The sequence below is a fragment of the Lytechinus variegatus genome, chromosome 10 (genome assembly GCF_018143015.1).
Source record: "Lytechinus variegatus isolate NC3 chromosome 10, Lvar_3.0, whole genome shotgun sequence".
NCBI lineage: Eukaryota > Metazoa > Echinodermata > Echinoidea > Temnopleuroida > Toxopneustidae > Lytechinus > Lytechinus variegatus.
In genome coordinates, this window is record NC_054749.1 from 6,265,494 (window position 1) to 6,285,522 (window position 20,029).

General features: G+C 34.6%; 1 protein-coding gene across 2 annotated transcripts in view; it reads left to right on the forward strand.

The window, feature by feature from the left end:
* The window catches only part of LOC121422785, a 41,043-nt gene that overhangs the window by 12,255 nt on the left and 8,759 nt on the right, over positions 1–20,029 (forward strand). Inside the window, exons 6-19 of one of the 2 annotated variants that reach the window (XM_041617973.1) lie at positions 483–615; positions 1,430–1,527; positions 2,482–2,549; positions 3,136–3,186; positions 5,697–5,705; positions 6,457–6,595; positions 8,729–8,763; positions 9,311–9,538; positions 11,230–11,429; positions 12,481–12,551; positions 15,334–15,392; positions 17,042–17,098; positions 17,756–17,812; positions 18,970–19,152. In XM_041617973.1, the coding sequence (XP_041473907.1) occupies positions 483–615; positions 1,430–1,527; positions 2,482–2,549; positions 3,136–3,186; positions 5,697–5,705; positions 6,457–6,595; positions 8,729–8,763; positions 9,311–9,538; positions 11,230–11,429; positions 12,481–12,551; positions 15,334–15,392; positions 17,042–17,098; positions 17,756–17,812; positions 18,970–19,152 (1,388 nt within the window). The remainder of the gene's footprint in view (positions 1–482; positions 616–1,429; positions 1,528–2,481; positions 2,550–3,135; positions 3,187–5,696; positions 5,706–6,456; positions 6,596–8,728; positions 8,764–9,310; positions 9,539–11,229; positions 11,430–12,480; positions 12,552–15,333; positions 15,393–17,041; positions 17,099–17,755; positions 17,813–18,969; positions 19,153–20,029) is intronic. The other variant, XM_041617974.1, reaches the window with a different exon arrangement.

Genomic DNA, 20,029 nt, shown 5'->3' on the forward strand with positions numbered 1-20,029 from the left:
AGAGAGATATCACAGGTGTTGTCTGTACATAGATACGGTTTCTAGAAGAAAAGGCCCATGATTACTATCTGCTATAGGATTGATAACGTGTTTTTATGTAACATACGTCTGCTAATTTTTTATGCAGTCAGTGTATATTATTACATTCAACACCGAATATTGCAACATTTATATTTGATTCAAAGAGCGTTGGAAAAATAAAAAAGAGCCCCTGGAATTCACGTAAATTCCATTGTAATGACAAAGAAAGTTAGCAAAATTGGGCTTGGCACCCGTTGCCTGAAAGTTACTATTATAATAACTTTGCCATCCAATGGTATTTTCCCTGAAATCCTTTATTCTGATTGGCTGATGAGCATTGTTACGTTGCCAAATTTACTATAATAGTAACTTTTATTCAACATGCCCTGGTGAGCTCAGTTATGAGCACTGGAAGAAAAATTATTATTAAATTTTGATTTTTTAAATGTATTTGAATGTAGAAACTGAGAGCACCAGAGAGACGTCATCGATGAGTTCTCTCTCCAAGAAAGAAGACGGAGGTCAAGGCGATGATGAGAAAGAGGAGGAGGAGGTCGATGAGGCTGCTGCTTACTGGGAATCACCCCATCACAAGTAAAATAATGCTCCTAAATGTTTAATAGACGTATAGGCCCATTTCCTGGAGTATGGTTTACCTTAGGCAATGATCTACTTCTGTGTTGAAACGTTTTTGTTATCTTTTAAAATTTTATTGATTATAAAGACTATTGGTGTACATTGTAGCAACATGATGACACATCAATCCAATACAAACAATAACAGTATAAAGCACATGTATACATTACAAACAATGAAATATGGTGTGAATTAAAGTAATCAACATTAAAATCATTTCAAATGAGATCTTCAAGTGGGGACCATTTCTTATAATGATTTTGTTGAGATTTTATACTTCTCTTTGCAATGGTATTCGCAATACATCATACATTAGAAATAAATAACAACAAGCCATTGGTATCAAGGTACTTGCTTTTGCACTTTTGTATATAAATATAGCTTTTCAACATCTAGATCACATGGTACAATATCCACTCCTTGATTATGGGAAGCCAAAAAATTTTTTTTTAAAAATACATTTTATGTTTCATATCTATTTAAAAACTTTTTCCACATGTTTAATTGATGAAGAGAACTATTTCAGTAATCATTCCCAGTCAGTTATGAATGATTTGAATGCCAAATGGGCTGATAAATTAAACTTGTATTTTAATAGATACCTGTTGCAATTGGCTATTCATAGTTAAACCACAGTGACAATTCAAGTATGAATTTGGCACAATTGTTTGCAAAAAATATGCATTGTCCCTTTGAAACCACCTTTTTGAATTCAAGAAATTGATGATCAATTTCATTTGTTAATATATGGTGTGATTTATTGTTGTTTTAGGTTTGAATACAATGATCATCGTGAAGCTATCAGTCGTGAGAATCCCATGTCGTATCACAACCTTGGTCTAGCTGTCTGTTCTTCATTCATAGAACCAGGTAATATTTTCATTTATTTATTTAATTATTTAAAATTTTTTTGCAACAAGGGTACATGTATCTATAGCAGCTGAAAAGCCGAATTGCATAATCCTTTTCAAACATTTGCATAAATTACATTCAACATCAAATAAAGAAGCTCAATTTACACTGTACATCATAAGAAACATTTAAATAGGAAGGTTGTTTATCACGTTTAACATGTTGGGAGGCATGTTTTAAAATAAGACATGCATCCCCATCATGATAAACCAAAATTGAAAATACTGAAAATACATGCGGCCAAATGACATAAAAACAATCAGTTCTGACTAACCAGAAGTTAGCATGGAAGAGAGGGGAATAAAAAAAAAAGAGAGGAAGAGAGAGAGAGAGAGAGAGAGTGTGTGTGTGTGTGTGAGTGAGTGAGTGTAATAATGAAAATTTCTCCTATGTCACACAATGAGTGCTAGGGGGAAATTCAAATGAAAGTTTGCGCTCTGTGGAAATGTCATACATCATTTTATTCTCATTTCTAAGTCATAATCAAACTATCCTTGTACTTTGCACTTCTCTTATTTTTGTGATGGATTAGTTTAATATCATGAAAGAATCATAAAAAAAATCTAAGTACATCTAATATCTTGGCAATGAACATTTTGAATTTTATATTTCATAAATATGCATGATCATGGTTTAGTGGTTTTGACGCCTGTCTCTTAATCAGAGGGTTCTGAGCTCAAATCCTTCAGCACACATTGATTTTCTTTCAGCCAGAAATCAATGCATATTGTGCTGCACTCAACCCAGGTGAGGTAAACGGGTACCTGACAGGAAATTATTTCTTGGAACAGGGAACTTGTAACAGCTGCTGTGCTAAAGCCTGATAAAATAAGTGTTAGATTTATACATTAGGAAGTATAATTAGTATTATTACACAAATTAAAAGAAAGCTTTTTGTTCTTTGTTGTTTAGCTCCTGAAATAGCAGCTGAGTTGCCATGGATACCTATCAAGAAAGGAGAACAGATGTCTGATGTTCATGTAAGTAATAGATAAATGCATGTGGTGTTTGTAGGGGGAAAAGGTGTAATATCAAGAATTTTGCTTTGATCATTGAAATGAAAAAAAGTGCAACATCAAGAAATTTGATTTTCTCATTAAAATGAAAAACAAACTTCAAATAAAAATGTGCAATATTAATTAATTAATTCCTTGAATGCATGAGTGCTGAAAGGCAGCTCAAGCTAAAGCCGGGGTAATAATGATAATAACAACGCGCCTCGGAATAGAATATTTCTAGATAGATGGCGGTATATAAATGCCTTTTATTATTGCTGAAAAAATATGCATAATATTCTAAAATATTTGTTTATCCACTGGAGGGTGAATTCAGTTTGGAATACAGTACCTGTGCCTCCTGACTTGCTTTAAAAAAACATTCTTGGAATTATAATGCCAAGCATAATTCTATTTTGATAGTTGTCATATACATGTAGGAGTGTTATTTTTTTGATAACCATGAATCGTTTGAAAACCCCACCCAATTTGCTGTTTGTACTTGAAATTTAATCAGTGTTTCGGTGTTGGAGAGTTTTAATGATGTGTTTATTGCTTTGCACCCCTCCAGATGAACAAACTCCTGCCACTCCGCCCAGTTACTGCTAAAGCTGAAGAACTTGTTAGTTTGTTGAAAATAAAAATGCATGCATGATATATATAATTATCAAGTGCATGAGAATAACTGCATGTACTAAAGCTTTATATGGTGATAGGTGTACTCAATATTTTCCTAGTTAGATAGGATTAATGATCTCTAATACTATCTAACTTTTATGATATACTTTTGTTCAAGCTGGTGATATCATAACCTTTTATTTTGTTATATTTTGATTATTGGATGTTGCAAGAAAAGTCCCAAAATCATTCTCAAATCTTGACACTAATTCCTTTATGTTAATTCCAATTGGATTGATTAATTTTCTCATTTTCAATTGAAAATTTCTGAGTAGATTTTAATAAGCAAATATATAGTTCTTGCAATAACCCTTAAATCATCTGTCTTTTGTCTCTGTCCCTGTCTCTCTCTCTCTCCACACAGTATGTTTTTGTTGTCTCTTGTCTCCTAATTTTCTAGAAATTTTTTTTTTTACCTAAATTGTTCTCCTTACATTCTTGGTATTTTTTTATTTTTAATGTATATTAAGATTATGTTTGTAAATTAATTTGTTTTTCCTTTTGTGAATCAATTCAATCAATAACTTGGGCAAAAATAATCTTGGTTGTTTAACAGTGGATGTCCCCCTATTGCTGAAGTTATTTTATGAATTACAACTTAAAATAAATGACTAAAATAAATGGTGGTGGGAAGGGTATCTATATTCCATGGTGGTCTAAAACCAAACTTCATTAACAAACTATTGGTTTGATGATTGTTAACACTTGTATATTTTCATATGAGTCAATAAAGTATATTGCAGAAATTTTTGATTATATGTTGGGAACATATAAATATGCAGAGAAACTTATAGATCAATAACCCAGAGAACTCCCGCCCGCATAGCGGGCGGCAGCCCAGGACCTTACGTGTAATTCCATACTCACCTGACTAGCGTGAAGTATGGTCAAAATAATTCTCCGAATAAATAGTTAAAACAGAAATCAAGCACTTACCACGATTATATGGATGAAGGTCTAACGAGTGGCAGTTTCCTGACATCTGGGCACAAACTGGAAGCTCAAAAAAACGAAAAGTTCTCTCCTTCTACCCCCGTCTCGATTGGCCATTTTTTTTATGAATCGTAATAAAATGGCCGATCGAGACTGGAGTAGGAGAGAACTTTTCGTTTTTTGAGGTTCCAGTTTGTGCCCAGATGTCAGGAAACTGCCACTCGTTAGACCTTCATCCATATAATCGTGGTAAGTGCTTGATTTCTGTTTTAACTATTTATTCGGAGAATAATTTTGACCATACTTCACGCTAGTCAGGTGAGTATGGTCAATTACACGTAAGGTCCTGCGCTGCCGCCCGCTACGCGGGTGGGAGTTCCCTGGGTTAATAGATCAATTGATTATAACATAGAATATCAGGGAGGTGTTCACAAAGATTTAAGTATGACTTAGAGTCACACTTAAATGCCTTGTTGCATGAGCTATAAAAGGCATGACCTCATTGGTCACACCATGCAAAAGATGATGCACACTACTGCCTATTGATCAATAAAATTGCGCGTTACATAATCTATAAGCGTTGGCATTTAACATGCTTCTTAAATCTTTGTGAAACACCCCCCCCCCCCCCCCCGGAAGGGTAATGAGGGACATATGCCCTGAATCTCAGACAGCAGAAAAGGCAAAGAAAAGGGCAAAACATTTGATATGAAACATTTCAAAAGAAATGACTGAATGTAGGAATGGGTACTATTTGTGTAAGGTTTTCTATGTTACTACTCCAAGGAGACATCAAGCTTATCAGTAGGCCTATCCCTTTTAAGAATTATTTGATACAAATAAAAATGTTTCATGATTTGTGACATCAGGTTTAAGGAAAGAAATTTTTAATTTTGCTCAAATTTTTGCATTCATTTCATTTTATTGATTTCTGCAACTTGTTCATATATAAATTAACAAAGAAAATACAATAAATAGAGTACCACACGTAGCAAAATATCTGACAATCAAAAGAAAGAACTAAGTTGTATTTACTCTAACATAACAATTTGAATATGTTGCAGAGGTTAATTGCCTCTCTCACCTAGCTTGACTGCATGGCAACCATAGAAAACAATTACACATAATATTTAATAATAGGCCTACTGTCTTGAAGGAGTGCAGGTGCATAATAGGGGGAAGGGGGGGGGGTCGGGTTTGACAAATGAGCAAGTGCTTGGTCCTTACAATATATTTTTAGAATTTGATTTGATTCTTTGATATTGACTATCTTTCCTTCTCTGAATAATTGTATTTTTGATAGCAGAAACCAACCTGAGTTCTTAGATCATTCTTTTGTAGATGATATTGAGTTCTTGATCATGGCATGTTTTCTTTTCTCCCTTTTTGTTTCTCTTTCTCTCTCTCATATTCTTTTGCTCTCTTTCTTTCACTCTTTCTTTATGCATCTCTCTTTTTTTCTCTCTTTATCTCTCTGTCTTACTTTGCATGACTTCTACATTTGATTTGACGTTCCTGCAGATCGAAGGAGTAAGTGCATGTGTTTATTTTCATTTTTCTTCAATTTTCTTTAGAGAAGATAAGATGTATATTTTTTAGGGTTGTTACTTTATTTCACTCAGTAGTAATATTTTATTAACTAGATTTGAGTCAAATATGATAGACAAGGCTCATTATTTTTTGTTGAAAATATGAATTCTGAATATTAATATAAAAGATATAGTTACATCTTTTAAGCTGAATTATATTATTCTATGAAAGAGAAATTAAAATCTAAAATTGAGTCATTGTAGACAGAAATATCTCTGATGATTACCTTAGGAACCTTTAAAGATAATACATCATTTATTTGATCAGTTTAAGTGTGCAAAGTTAATATTTGGAATAACTAGCTGAAATAAAAGGACAGACAAAGACGTTTGATGCATGATATCAAAGAATTAAGTTGATCATATTTTTCTTCAGCTCAGTAGCTTTGAATAAATAATACACTTTGGTGAGTTAATTATAGATATTATTAAATGTATTAAACACATTTGGTTTGAGCCAATGAGCATCTGATGTGATAGAAACAGTCTGTCCTATTAAAAAAAATTTAATGTTTTATTTATTGTTTAATAGAAAGTGGCATTGGATGTCGGTAATAATGAAGGATTATATTTTCATTTATCTATTATGAATGTATACTTTTTTTTTGAGAGAAGTAGCATTAAATATGTTAGTGGTAATGAAATATTCTATTTTTATTTATCTTTTATGAATATTTCCTATTATATGATAGAAAGTAGCATTGGATAAGATAGCGGAAAGGATTCATGATATTTGGGGTAAGATGGAGGATGCCGCAGCTAGATCTGTTGACATCATCTCACCATTCAAGTCACCGGACAAAGATGGGGCTTATCTCAGCCATATAGAAGGTTTGTATGATGGTGGTCCCCATGCCTGCACACCTAACGATTTGAGTTGAGATTAAAACATGAATTCCTTTTTATTTCACCAAATCTTTCAGTTAATAATGTTCCTTACATCATTATGAGTTAGTGTGCTAAATATCTCATAAAAATTTGAAAGAAATAAATGATTTTCTTGGAAAAAACCTCGGGCAGTCATTTTCAGATTGAACAAAAAAATGGTGCCCCATGTCTGCGCACCCATTCACTTTGCACCAGAGGCGTGGGGGGGGGGGCAGGGGGGCGATCGCCCCACCAATGAAAATATTGGGGGGGCAAACATGTTGTTTTGCCCCCCCAATAATTCCACTGATGTGTAAAAATAAAATAAGATTGTAATGTTACACAGAAATCAGCAAGCGAGATTGAGATACCAACTCGTTCTTTATTTAAAATTGTGCCCAAAATGTCCGCTTTTTAGATTGGAATATCAAAATTTTCAGCTCGCGCTTCGCGCTCGCATCATTTATGTAGTTTATGTAGTTTCAGTTCTAAACCTCAACAGAACTCCCGCTTCGATTTGCAATAATTTTTTGTTGGATATATATCTTGTTCTTTATCAAAAACGTCCATTAAACTGTCCTTTTTCAGATTGAAATATCAAAATTTTCAGCTCGCGCTTAACGCTCGCATCTATTGTTCTTCTAGATACCCATCTTAATCGAATATCAAGCTTTCAGGGCTCGCTCTCGGCACTCGCATTATTTGTGTAGTGAGATATACATGTATCTATCCTCCTCATGAGTTACTACAAACAGTCCTAAACAAGTACCTTTTTCCTGTTTTCATGTCAGTATTAATTTGTTGGTGAGATATGTGTCTCTATCTCATGAGTCACATATATATATATATGCATATATATGTGTGTGAGTTTGTTTGTTTTGCCTTTGGAAAGTTGATTCAGGATTTTGCCCCCCCAATCTGAAAAATGGATCAACGCCCCTGCTTTGCACCCTATTCGGGGATTTTGATGAGAAAGGCTGCATTTTGAGGCCGTCACAGGAAATGCACATATTTCATTATTTTCCCACCATATAAAGTCGGATTTTGTAATTAATATCTGTCTATGCATTAGATGTGTAAAGTTTGTGTTTGTTGCATATCTTCTTTTACTAGAATCGCGCAGATACATGTATGCGCAGACAAGGGGGACTGCGCAAACTTAGGGAAACTTGCCACACGATATTGTGAAAAGCCTGTCCATATACTTGTAGTTTGGGTAAATCCACCCAAAAGTGCAAGTATCCATTCCCATTCATTACTAGATTAGACAAATGTTTATGCCCATAAAGGAATTTGATGTAAAGGATATGAAATAAAAATGTGTTTTGGTGCATGAATTTACTGATTTTGCATCAAACTAAATATATACATATATGTTTGTCTTGTTTATATAAATCCCCTTCTTAATCATGAAATAAGCTGAAATTTTCAGGATATAATCATTGACTGTAGCTTTTCTGATCTCCAATCACTAAAATTGTAAAGAAAATGCTTGAGGGGCTATTTACAAATGAATATAAAAAAAACATACCCAAGAGTGGGCACTAAATGCCATATTTGAGCTGGGCAGACACATCTGGGGTCCATTTCATAAAACTTGTCGTAATAACAAATTTGCAATTACAGTTGAAAGCTACTGAAATCCATCAATCCAATTGGTTGATCCTAAATTTGTTACAGAAATTGTGCACTTGAATAAAAAGTATTTATGAAACGGCACCATGATCAGAAAGAGAAAGGTGAAATGAATTTTTGAATTTTGTATTCAATGCAGTATGCCATAAGCTGAAAAAGGGCAGGGCATGGCAGTGAAAAATAAAATAGAAATAAACTAAGAAAGTTGTTTTATTCATTATTTGATAGGAATTGTACATGTGGGATAACCTTTAAGGTGAGCAGTAAACAGTAAATATATAGTGTAGTACTTTTCACGGTACACCATGTATCTTTCTTGGGCAAGTGTTGGTCCTGAAAAGGACCACCAAATCTCAACGTTTCGACAAGTGTGTTCTTGTAGATATATAATTACAAGAGTTCTGTGATCTGAAAACTTAGTCTTTATTATTTGTATTTCATGTTATATCTCATGTACTGTAGGTTCGATTGGATCTGCTCGTTCTTCTCCTATTCCTGTAAGTATGAACAATAAACAAATGCACTCTAACATAAGGTTGTTTAAATTTATGTAATTTCAGAAAATTAGTCCTAAACATATACCTTTTATAACATGCACATGAACTGAATGACATTAAAACATGATAATGATGTTCTGATAATGAAAGTCTTCTTTAAAAAGTTGTCCCAAACATATATATCTTTGTGTGGGGGCATCGTGGTCTAGCGGTAATGACCCGTCTTTCAATCTGCGGGACATGGGTTCGATTCTCAGCCATGGTGTGTGTTCCTTCAGCAAGAAATTTCTCCACATAGTGCTGTACTCAACCCGGGTGAGGTGAATGGGTACCCTGTAGGAATAAATTCCTTGAATGCTTGAGTGCCCATATGGGTAGCACAGCTAGAGCCGGGGTAATAATTGCATGTGCTTTGTATCCTCAGGCAAAAGGCATCATAAAAATCCAGTTATTATAATTATTGTTATAATCTTTACCCCAAGCATTTGCTTAATTAATAGGCACAGGATTTTATAGCAAGTTTGCTTTACTGATACTCTCCTTACAGGTGGAGTCACGGAAACCTTCGCCCGTCAAAGGAGACAAGACCCGCCCTCAGACCAAGATGTCCATGGTCAGAGCTAGATCCGTTGCCAAGTCCATGACGGAGTTTGAAGAGCCTCTGTCGATGCCGTTTGCGAGTCCTCCCAGGACCGCCATCAGCTCTACCGCTCCCATGCTAGTCTACCACCCAAAACCCGTACCGCCTCCTGCTGTGCTACCACTCACCAGAACGGTGAGTATACGGCATGCCATTTGCCTTATAATATTCATAAATGTGCTTATTTATTGAGCAATAAACAGTGTTTTTCATGAAAAACTGTGTTTATTGTACAACGCCTACTTAGCTTGTTGTATGCAAGCAAATGGGAGGCTGAATGTCAAACATTTGTACCGTTGCACGCAAAACGTACCATCCATAATGTACAGTTGCACGGCTTTATGAGGTGATGTCACAATACGATTTTTAATTCATTGTGCTCAGTAAAAATGAAGGTGCAATACGCATATAAGCCTGCTGGCTAAATGCGCAATGATGCCCAAGGTCATGTGCTCTTGTGGGATTTTGCTTTTCGCTTTCAATTTTTTTTGCTCCCTTTTCATAGCTTACTGTAGGGGAAAACTTGTTTTTTTTTCATATTTTCGCTAAATTCGGAGGCGTTGTACAACTGAAATAGCGAATATTCTTATCCGTGCAACGGTGCAAGATTTCGCATTCGGTGAAAGAAGATGCTCTATTCATCGAGGCGCTAGCCGAGTTGAATAGAGCATCCTTCTTTCACCTCATTCGAAATCTTGCACCATCGCACTCACGCCTATTCGCTATTTGTATAATAGTTGATAATCAGAGTTTATTCAATAAACCGTTTTTTTTTTATCTTGATGAAATTTTAAACCTATGATGGTTGAATGAGAATCAAGTTTAGAAAAAGGAGGTAGTGTTGATATGTGAAGTATGAGAGAGAGAGACAAAAGGACAGGGAAAAAGAAATTTAGAGATAGAGATAAAACATGTTTGTTTTAGTATAAAAATGGGAACATTTTGAATTACCCAGTGATGCTTGATATGACAAGATGAGTATCATATTAAGATAGAATTACAATCCAGAAAGAGGAAGAGAGAGGAAAAAATAGAGAGAAAAAAGAAATTGAGAGAAGGAAAGATTGGAATAGTCAATTTGAGGTGGTAAATGGCATATATGTTTTGTGATAATTCAAGGACAAGTCCACCCCAACAAAAAATTGATTTGAATAAAAACAGAAAAATCCAACAAGCAGAACACTGAAAATTTCATCAAAATCTGATGTAAAATAAGAAAGTTATGACATGTTAAAGTTTTGCTTAATTTCACAAAAAAGTTAGATGCACATCTTGGTTGGTATGCCACAAATGAGGAGACTGATGACGTCATCCACTCACTATTTCTTTTGTATTTTATTATCTGAGATATGAAATATTCTAATTTTCTCCTCATTGTCAAGTGAAACCGTGACTAATTCCTCCCTGAACAAGTGGAATTAGCATTGTTTAACACTATAATGTTTCAGACAAGTCGGTCCCTGAGGTAACATCTGTAAACAATGTCACATTGTATAATTCAAACAGGAAAAAAGAAAAGAAACACTGAGTGATAAACATCATCGACTGACTCATTTGCATGTCACTGAGTTGTGCATAACACTGTTTTGTGAAAAATAAGCGAAACTTTGAAATGCCATAACTTTATTTTACATCCGATTTTGATGAAATTTTTAGTGTTATGCTAGTTCGATTTTCTCTTATTCAAATCAACATTTTTTAGGAGTGGACTTGACCTTTAAGTGAGATGACTTTGTTCTGTGTAGAGAAATAGCCTTGTTACCAGTAAAATTATATATTTGTTGATTGTTCCCCCCAATAATTATGATTCCTGTTTCTGCCTTTAGAATCATGAAAAGTTTTATCCGCGGATCTCTAGCGATTGGAACGATGATGATCCCAATGGTAAAGAGAGAGCTCAAAGAATCGTCAACCAGATGAACGTTGCCAAAGAAACCAATCTCTTGGTTTATAAGAGCAAGGAGAGTAAACGGAAAAAGAGTTCGAAGCTAGCAATTCAGAAACATGTGGGAGGAGCAATAGTCATGTGAGTCCATTGTTTTTCCAAGAATAAATTGCATTATTAGTAGTAGAAGTAGTAAGAGGCAGAAGAAGTAGCAGTAGTAGGATTAAAAGTGGTAGTAGTAGTAGTAGTAATATTAGTAGTATCAATAGTAGTAGTAGTAGTAGTAGTAGTAGTAGTAGTAGTAGTAGTAGTAGTAGTAGTAGTATAAGTAGCAGCAGTAGTAGTAGTATTAGTATTATTATTATTATTAGTAGTAGTAGTAGTAGTAGTAGTAGTAGTAGTAGTAGTAGTAGTAGTAGTAGTAGTAGTAGTAGTAATAGTAATAGTAGTAGTAGTAGTAGTAGTAGTAGTAATAGTAGTAGTAGTATTAGTAGTAGAAGTAGTAGTATAAGTAGCAGCAGTAGTAGTAGTATTAGTAGTAGTAGTAGTAGTAGTAGTAGTAGTAGTAGTAGTAGTAGTAGTAGTAGTAGTAGTAATAGTAATAGTAGTAGTAGTAGTAGTAGTAGTAGTAGTAGTAGTAGTAGTAGTAGTAGTAGTAGTAGTAGTAGTAATAGTAGTAGTAGTATTAGTAGTAGAAGTAGTAGTATAAGTAGAAGCAGTAGTAGTAGTATTAGTATTAGTAGTAGTAGTAGTAGTAATGGTAGTAGTAGTATTAGTAGTAGAAGTAGTAGTATAAGTAGCAGCAGTAGTAGTAGTATTAGTAGTAGTAGTAGTAGTATTAGTATTAGTAGTAGTAGTAGTAGTAGTAGTAGTAGTAGTAGTAGTAGTAGTAGTAGTAGTAATAGTAGTACTAAGTAGTAGTAGAAGACTACTTTTATACTCTAGTTTCCCATGACCCAATAATAATAGTAATGATGAAAATAGGAATAATCTTTTGTTCCACATTTGAATAAAACATTGGTAGACTAGAATGGTTTGACCCCCACTTTACCTTTATTTAAAACAAAAGGAGATTATTATACAATATTGTTAGGCATCAATACTTTCCAAATTACAGTTTTGCTATAACTTAGTTTTGGATAGATATAATGGCTTATCAATGATCCTTATTTTTGTAATCTTCCTTCTCTAGGAGAAAATGGAGAAATGCAGCAGTGGCCAATGCCATGGCAACGGCTCAAATCTCTGCTTTTATGGGATCAAGTAAGACTTTCTCATTTCTTCTTGAACTTAGTATTTATACTTTGCTCTGCCAGGTTTTAAATTATCTAATTTATATATTTGATGAGATATAAAGCTCTTTCATCTTTAGATTGTTCGTAATACAAGGATCAAAAGACTTATTACACGCAGAAAGAATTATGAGGATAAAGGATTATTATCTGTCTGGGTATAAAATTGCGAAATTATATGTTTTGATTTTCAATTTAATTCAATTCTTTATTTCATTTCCATTCAAACATTATACAAAAGTAATATATATTTGATGCAGTTTTACAGATGAACATTCTTACCTCATTAAAAAAACATGTATAAAATCGAGCATAAATGGAAATGAAGGGGGTCCACTAAAAGCAATGCTTGTAAAGTGTGGATACTAGATCTCACTAGATCTCCCTAGATTTAGATTGTCATAACTTCAATTTCTGTACTGATTATCGTTTTTCACCCTGCTTTTCTTATCATGAGGAATGGAAATTATATAAATGAATTCATTGTTATGATCATGTTTTTTTTATTATTATCAGATTGAATGACATGTCTCAAAGGGACTCACAGATTTGCCATGTTTATCCTCTCTATAAATACTTACATATTTCACTCAGACATGAAATGCTAAAGTTGCCATTTGGTACCATGTTTTTGTCTCACCTGCATAGCAGAGTGAGACTATAGGCGCCACTTTTCCGACGGCGGCGGATATCAAATCTTAACCTAAGGTTAAGTTTTTGAAATGACATCATAACTTAGAAAGTATGTGGACCTAGTTCATGAAACTTGGCCATAAGGTTAATCAAGTATTGCTGAACATCTTTTTAGAGTTTCATGTCACATGACCAATGTCAAAGGTCATTTAGGGTCAATGAACTTCGACCATGTTGGAGGAATCAACATCAAAATCTTAACCTGAGGTTAAGTTTTTGAAATGTCATCATAACTTAGAAAATATATGGACCTAGTTCATGAAACATGGACATAAGGTTAATCAAGTATCACTGAACATCCTGCATGAGTTTAATGTCACATGACCAAGGTCAAAGGTCATTTAGGGTCAATGAACTTTGGCCGAATTGGGGGTATCTGTTGAATTCCCATCATAACTTAGAAAGTTTATGGATCTGATTCATGAAACTTGGACATAATAGTAATCCAGCATCACTGAACATTTTGTGCAAGTTTCCGGTCTAATGATTAAGGTCAAAGGTCATTTAGGGTCAATGAACTTTGGCCGAATTGGGGGTATCTGTTGAATTACCAACATAACTTTGAAAGTGTATTGGTCTAGTTCGTTAAAATTGGACATTAGAGTATTCAAGTATCACTGAACATCCTGTGCGCATTTCAGGTCACATGACCAAGGTCAAAGGTCAATGAACTTTGACCGAATTGGGTGTATCTGTTGAATTACCATCATAACTTTGAACGTTTATGGATCTGATTCATGAAACTTGGACATAAGAGTAATCAAGTATCACTGAACATCCTCTGCGAGTTTCAGGTCACATGATCAAGGTCAAAGGTCATGTAAGGTCAATGAACTTTGGCCATGTTGGGTTTTTTGTTGAATAACCATCATATCTCTGTAAGTTTATTGGTCTAGTTCATAAAAAGTGGACATAAGAGTAACCACTAAACATCTTGTGCAAGTTAGAGTAGTTTTCAAAGTCAGCACTGCTGCTATATTGAACCTCGTGATGCAGGTGAGACGGCCAGAGGCATTCCATTTGTTATGATAATCCTCTAGATCTGGGATTTCTCTTGCATGTGAACAAATTTCTAGGACATTTATATCCATCTCTTCTTACCGATAATCTCTTATCTTGTAATTCTACTGTGAACTGCAATTGCCTATTATGACCTGAATTTTTTAACCACTTTCTTGCTTTTTATATAATTGTAGAGTTTATCATGAACGGTGCCAAACTTCTGTTTATGATAAACTCTGATTGTTGTTTTGATTAAATAAATTCTAACTGATTGGAACAAAATAACAATCCAGTGTTTGTTTAGATGAATTAAAGTGCTGGATGATACCTGATAGAATATTATCAATTCCTTATTAATAATTTCTAAAGGTGTATTTAAAACACATGCCAACATATACATACTTATCAGTATTTGCTGATTTTCTGCATATTTTTTTTTTCAGTTAGTTGGCTTGGTTACACACTAAATGAAATTGCTATAATCCATGTGAATTGTTAAATAACAATACACATCGCTTTTCAAAGACTGCCTCTCTGTGCCAACTCAAGTGTGGATTAGCACCGAAAGTTCAGTTTTGTTTTCTTAAAAAAGGTATGAAATCTAACAATATGAAGTTACAAGAGAAGCAGTACATGAGTACAAGTACCAAGGCACACGGGATAGGTAATCTGCACATAGATATGACAAAAAAACAGATATCGTAGGCCCATATTCCGAAGTTAGGTTTAACTTAGATCATGGTCTAACTCTGTGCTTAAATTATGGGAAGCCAGAAGTGTCAAGATTTGTATTGCATTGTATGTTTATTCTGCTCTTTCCTGGTTCTTTGATTGTGAAGAAAATTATCTACTCATATTTCCGAGACAATTGAAAATGATTTGAAAGTCAAATGAGCTGAAATATTATATCTCTACTGTTTAGTGATTTATGTCACAATTGGTTCTCCGTACTTTAACCACAACTTTAAACCTGAGTTTAAATTAAACCCGACTTCAGAATACAGGTCTAAAAGTTTGTTTTTCCCTGTTAATGTTGTGTTGATATTTTTCATCGTCAGAGCACCAGGGAAATGGAAAATATCTTGAGAAAGACGAACCAAGATGGAAAAGAATTGAGGTATGTTCATGACTTTTTATTCTACGGTCTCTATTTAACTGTGCTGGTATTCAATTTGATACTTAAGCCAGAATTAAAAGTATTTTAGTCTGTATTTTGCAAAGTAAAATACTTATCTATCTTTGGTATTCAGTTGCATTTTTGGCTAAGTATTTTTGCTTAAATCTTTGTCAGCTGCCTATCACACTTAAGTCTGGCTTGTGAGCAGTTTACATACATATACGTGATGCAAGCAGTCTTGCATTCTGCACACAGTTGGATATAGACATAGTGTATCATTTGGCTTAGGCGTTACGACGTCACAATGGTTATATTAGTAAGTATTTTGCTTAAAGTTGGCTTGATAGAGTGAAATAGTTAGAACTTACTTGAATATGAGTTCAAGTATTTTGCTTAGACAAGTAAAATGCTACATCTATGTAAAATACTTACAAAATCAATACTTTCAATTGAATACCAGCCATGGTCTTTATTTATTTGGTCTACAAGCAGTTGGACAACTTCTCAGATATCACATTGGCTATACCCATTTTGTCTGTAAGCAGTTTGTCTGCTTCTCTTATATCACATTGTCTGATTGTCTGAAAGTCTTATATCACATTGGCTAAACCCATTTGGTCTACACGCAGTTCTACTTCTCAGATTGTCTTATATTACATTGGCTAAATCCATTTGATCTACAGGCATTTGGTCTATTTTCAGATTGTCTTATATCACATTGGCTATACCCATTTTGTCTACTTCTCAGATTGTCTAATATCACAATATTTGTCCATCATTGGCATGTGAACAGTGGCTGATGGTTTGACAGTGTCAGTTATCATCATGATGATGATGCTAAAGGCCCCCTCACACCTAACCGAATTGCCTGAAATATGCCTTGCGATTGCTGGCAAAAAGCATTTTTCAAAAAATCATTTTGAACGGTAACTGATAGTAAATTATATTTACCCTTCGTGTTTGGGTTGTACACCTTCTGACCTAACAGCTGCGATTATTCAAATTTGCACGGACATTTTGAACATGTTAAAAATTTCCAGACGAATTGAAAAATCGTTAGTCATCTGTTTGAATTCACAACTCTTATTTAGTCGTCCGTGTGTTATTGTCTCCCATAGTCCCTCATCTCGCTTTTGCCAAAGAACCCTTAACGAAGCAACACAATGACACAAACAGACAGGAACGCCTGATCTATTCCCTCGTCTTCGTTTCTAATCGCACTCTATATCAAACCATGGCTCATTGTTCGTTCATCTTGTTGAGTTATATCAACCCTTCATTCGCCTTCGGCTGCAATTTACTCAAGGAGGTGTACCGAAAAATCAATATCCTTCACGTCATATTTATCCTTCGCTTACCATTTGTTGATAAAATTTGACAATAGTTACTCATCGCATGATTTGACCGAAATTTTATTTGAATTTGTTGAATCCGTGTGCATCTTATGCATTTTTCCCATTCGTCACTCTTCGTCTGCCTACATTTGGTCAGGTGTGAGGGGGCTTTAGAATAATAATGATAAACATATTTTGTAATAAGCTATTTATGTATGCTCACTCTCATTTTAACCTATTAACTATTTTAGAGTATTAGGGGAATACTTGAAGAGTGGTCAATATATTTCAGTATATTTCTTTTAACTCTTTCAGCATGTTCTAGGAATGCTGACGTCTGACCGCGTGATTGAAAGACAGGATGCTGCCAGGGTGAGTATGATATGATTGTGTAGCCTTGTGGCCCAGTGGATTAGTCTCTTGACTTTCAAACAGGGTCGTGTTTTTAAATCCCAGCCATGGCGTAGTTTCCTTCAGCAAGAAATTAATCCACATTGTGCTGCACTCAACCCAGGTGAGGTGAATGGGTACCTGGCAGGAATTTATTCCCTTAAATGCCGAGCGCGTGAAAGCTGCTTGAGCTACAGCCGGGGTAATAATATCCAATTACTTTGGAAGCGCATAGAGACGTTAATCATAATGTGTTATGCACACCTAGTTTCCAATAATGCATATAGCATTTTCCATTTATTTGAAAGCAGGATATAAGAGCATTGTAGATTAATTGCCTTGCTCACGGGCATAGCTGCCGCGGCCGGGGATCGAACCCTAGACTTTTTCATGTATAGCCAGGCGCCTTAGACCACTCGACCATTGCACCTCCACCTCCATGATGATGATGAGTGCTGGCATAATCCAAAACTGCGCTCTCTTGCGCAGAGATGCAATTCCGTGACTTTAAACAGTGTTTTTTAAACCAGGGTTGGTGTACCCTTCCTAATATTCATAGCATTCTGTGTTGCAGTGTTGGGGTATGTGTTAAAAGAGAGATTTTCCTGATATTATTTCATTATATTTTGTTTCTGATAGCATCTTGGAGAGCTTGATGTAATAGAGGATACAGTTATCGGAGCACTCACGGATAGGGTAAGAGAAGTCATCTGATTGTGTTTGATTTCATTAGAGTATTATTATTCATTATCACCCGTATCAGACATCTGAGCTGGTCATTTACGAAACCGTATTGCCCTACAATTTCTGAATATCAGGAGGGGATAGGGATCTTAATTGTATTTTCCTCGATCTCAATGCGCGTATTGACTTTGCATGCAGAGGCGACGCAAAATATACCTTTGTATTTTCCCTGGTCTTACATCCAGGCCGTTGAGGGTAGGTATGAAGAGATATGCTTCATAATGATCCGCGCATCAACAATCTTCGTCATAATGGTAAAGTGCAGAGCCTTGACCCTGATGGTAACATGACACAATAGAACTATATTCTTAAAAGAAATATCACCATTATGATTTTTGCTCTAGATATCTGATTTGGATGATAATAAAAATATTGACTGGCTCTTTTTTCAGGGTACATCAAATTCATTACCCATGAAAGACCCATATTGCCCTCATTAAAAGACTTGGGCCAATATAATTCTTTTGCTGGCAATATATTTGATGTTCCCCTCAAGGCCAGTCAATATCATGTAGTTATTATTTTTGTTATTTGTAACCTATTTACTACTGACATCCTTAGTTTTCCCAAGATGTTTGGAAATGGCTACATTTTTCGATAGTAAGTTCGTTGGTTTTTCTTTTGAAGATCTGATTGAAAGTGCAAGAAAACTTAGTATAATTCAAATTATGAATGAGAAATGCTTTCATTGGTTTTGAATTGTTCCTTTTTTATCATGCCTGTATGTAGTCCTGTAGTAGATCCTTATGCCCTTATAGCATGATATTATTGTCTAGGATCCATTAAATATGGAGACATTTCAGTGACAAAGGTACAAACTTTGGAGAAAATGGCAAAGGAATTTCTACTGTGTGTTATTTTAATCATCATGTTCATGCTGAAAATACAGTTTTTGAAAGTTAGTGTACAAACTTCAAAGCTACAAAATTTTCGTGCTAATTAACCAATCAACTATCAGTTCAATCAGTTTGGCAAAGCTTTTTTGGAGGGGAGGGAGTGATAAAAATTGTAAACTCAATTATTATTGTATTGTCAGTAGTTAGTGTTGTCAACAAGTAACATTTATGTCAGATGATTTTCATTCATATTGCATGATATCATTCACACAGCTTGATAATGATGAGGATCCCAGAGTTCGGTATGAAGCGGCTAGGTCTTTGATGTCCATCGGTCAATGGACAGAACCAGTGGTCAGACTGATTGTCCAGTATCTGAAGAAGGGCAGTTACCAGGCCAAGAGGGATCTGGTTGAGAGTATGATCAAAGCTCGGGGTGCTGCTTATATCAAGAAGGTGAGCTATTAAAAGGGAAGTAGTCTACCCTGATGAAAAACTTGAGGGTTTGAGGAAACTCATGATAAAAAGATATTGTTGAGGGGTTGTGGAAAGTCACAAAGTTTTATTTTTTTATTTATTACTATTCTATTTGTTTTATTTGTGACGTGATATGCGAGCAGCTTCCCAATATGTAGTGTGTTAAAGTAATCAATGAAATAATTTTTTCTCAAAAATTTGATGTTTTTTAATTGAACGTTCAGTATATCAGAAGACCAATCATTTCTCAGCTAATCCTGAAAAAAACAAAAATGTTTAGTCATTGTGAACCATTGAAATATTGAAATTTGTACATTTTTTATTACATAACCTATGGGGCAGCTGCTCGTATATGATGCCTCAAATCAAACACTTATAATTCTAAATATTTCTTCATCTTTGATGGATTATCTCAAACATTCGCCAATTTTTTAAAATGTGTTTTCTGGCATTTTTACAACAAACTATTCATCGCGGTAAACTTCCCCGTTAAGTGAAATGTGCACTACATGGTCCCATACTGCCATCCCATGACAAATGGAAGTAACTCTGATTTTCTTCAAAATTGACTTTTTCTTGATTTAGGATATTTTTTGTATAATTTTCTATATATACTGCTAAGGAAATTGGTGTCACACTGCTCCTTATTTCCGAAATATAGATGCTTCAAAATTCTTCATGTATTTAGATGAAAAGAATGATGATATATTTCCTCATTTATTCAGAAACCCTTTCCATGGAGTTGCTTCCTTTTGTCATGGGACGGCAGAATACAATGCACATTTTTGTAAAAATTGCATTTTTCATTAAATTTGGACGTTGCAAGAAGTAGGAGTATATTATTTGAAGTTCAGCA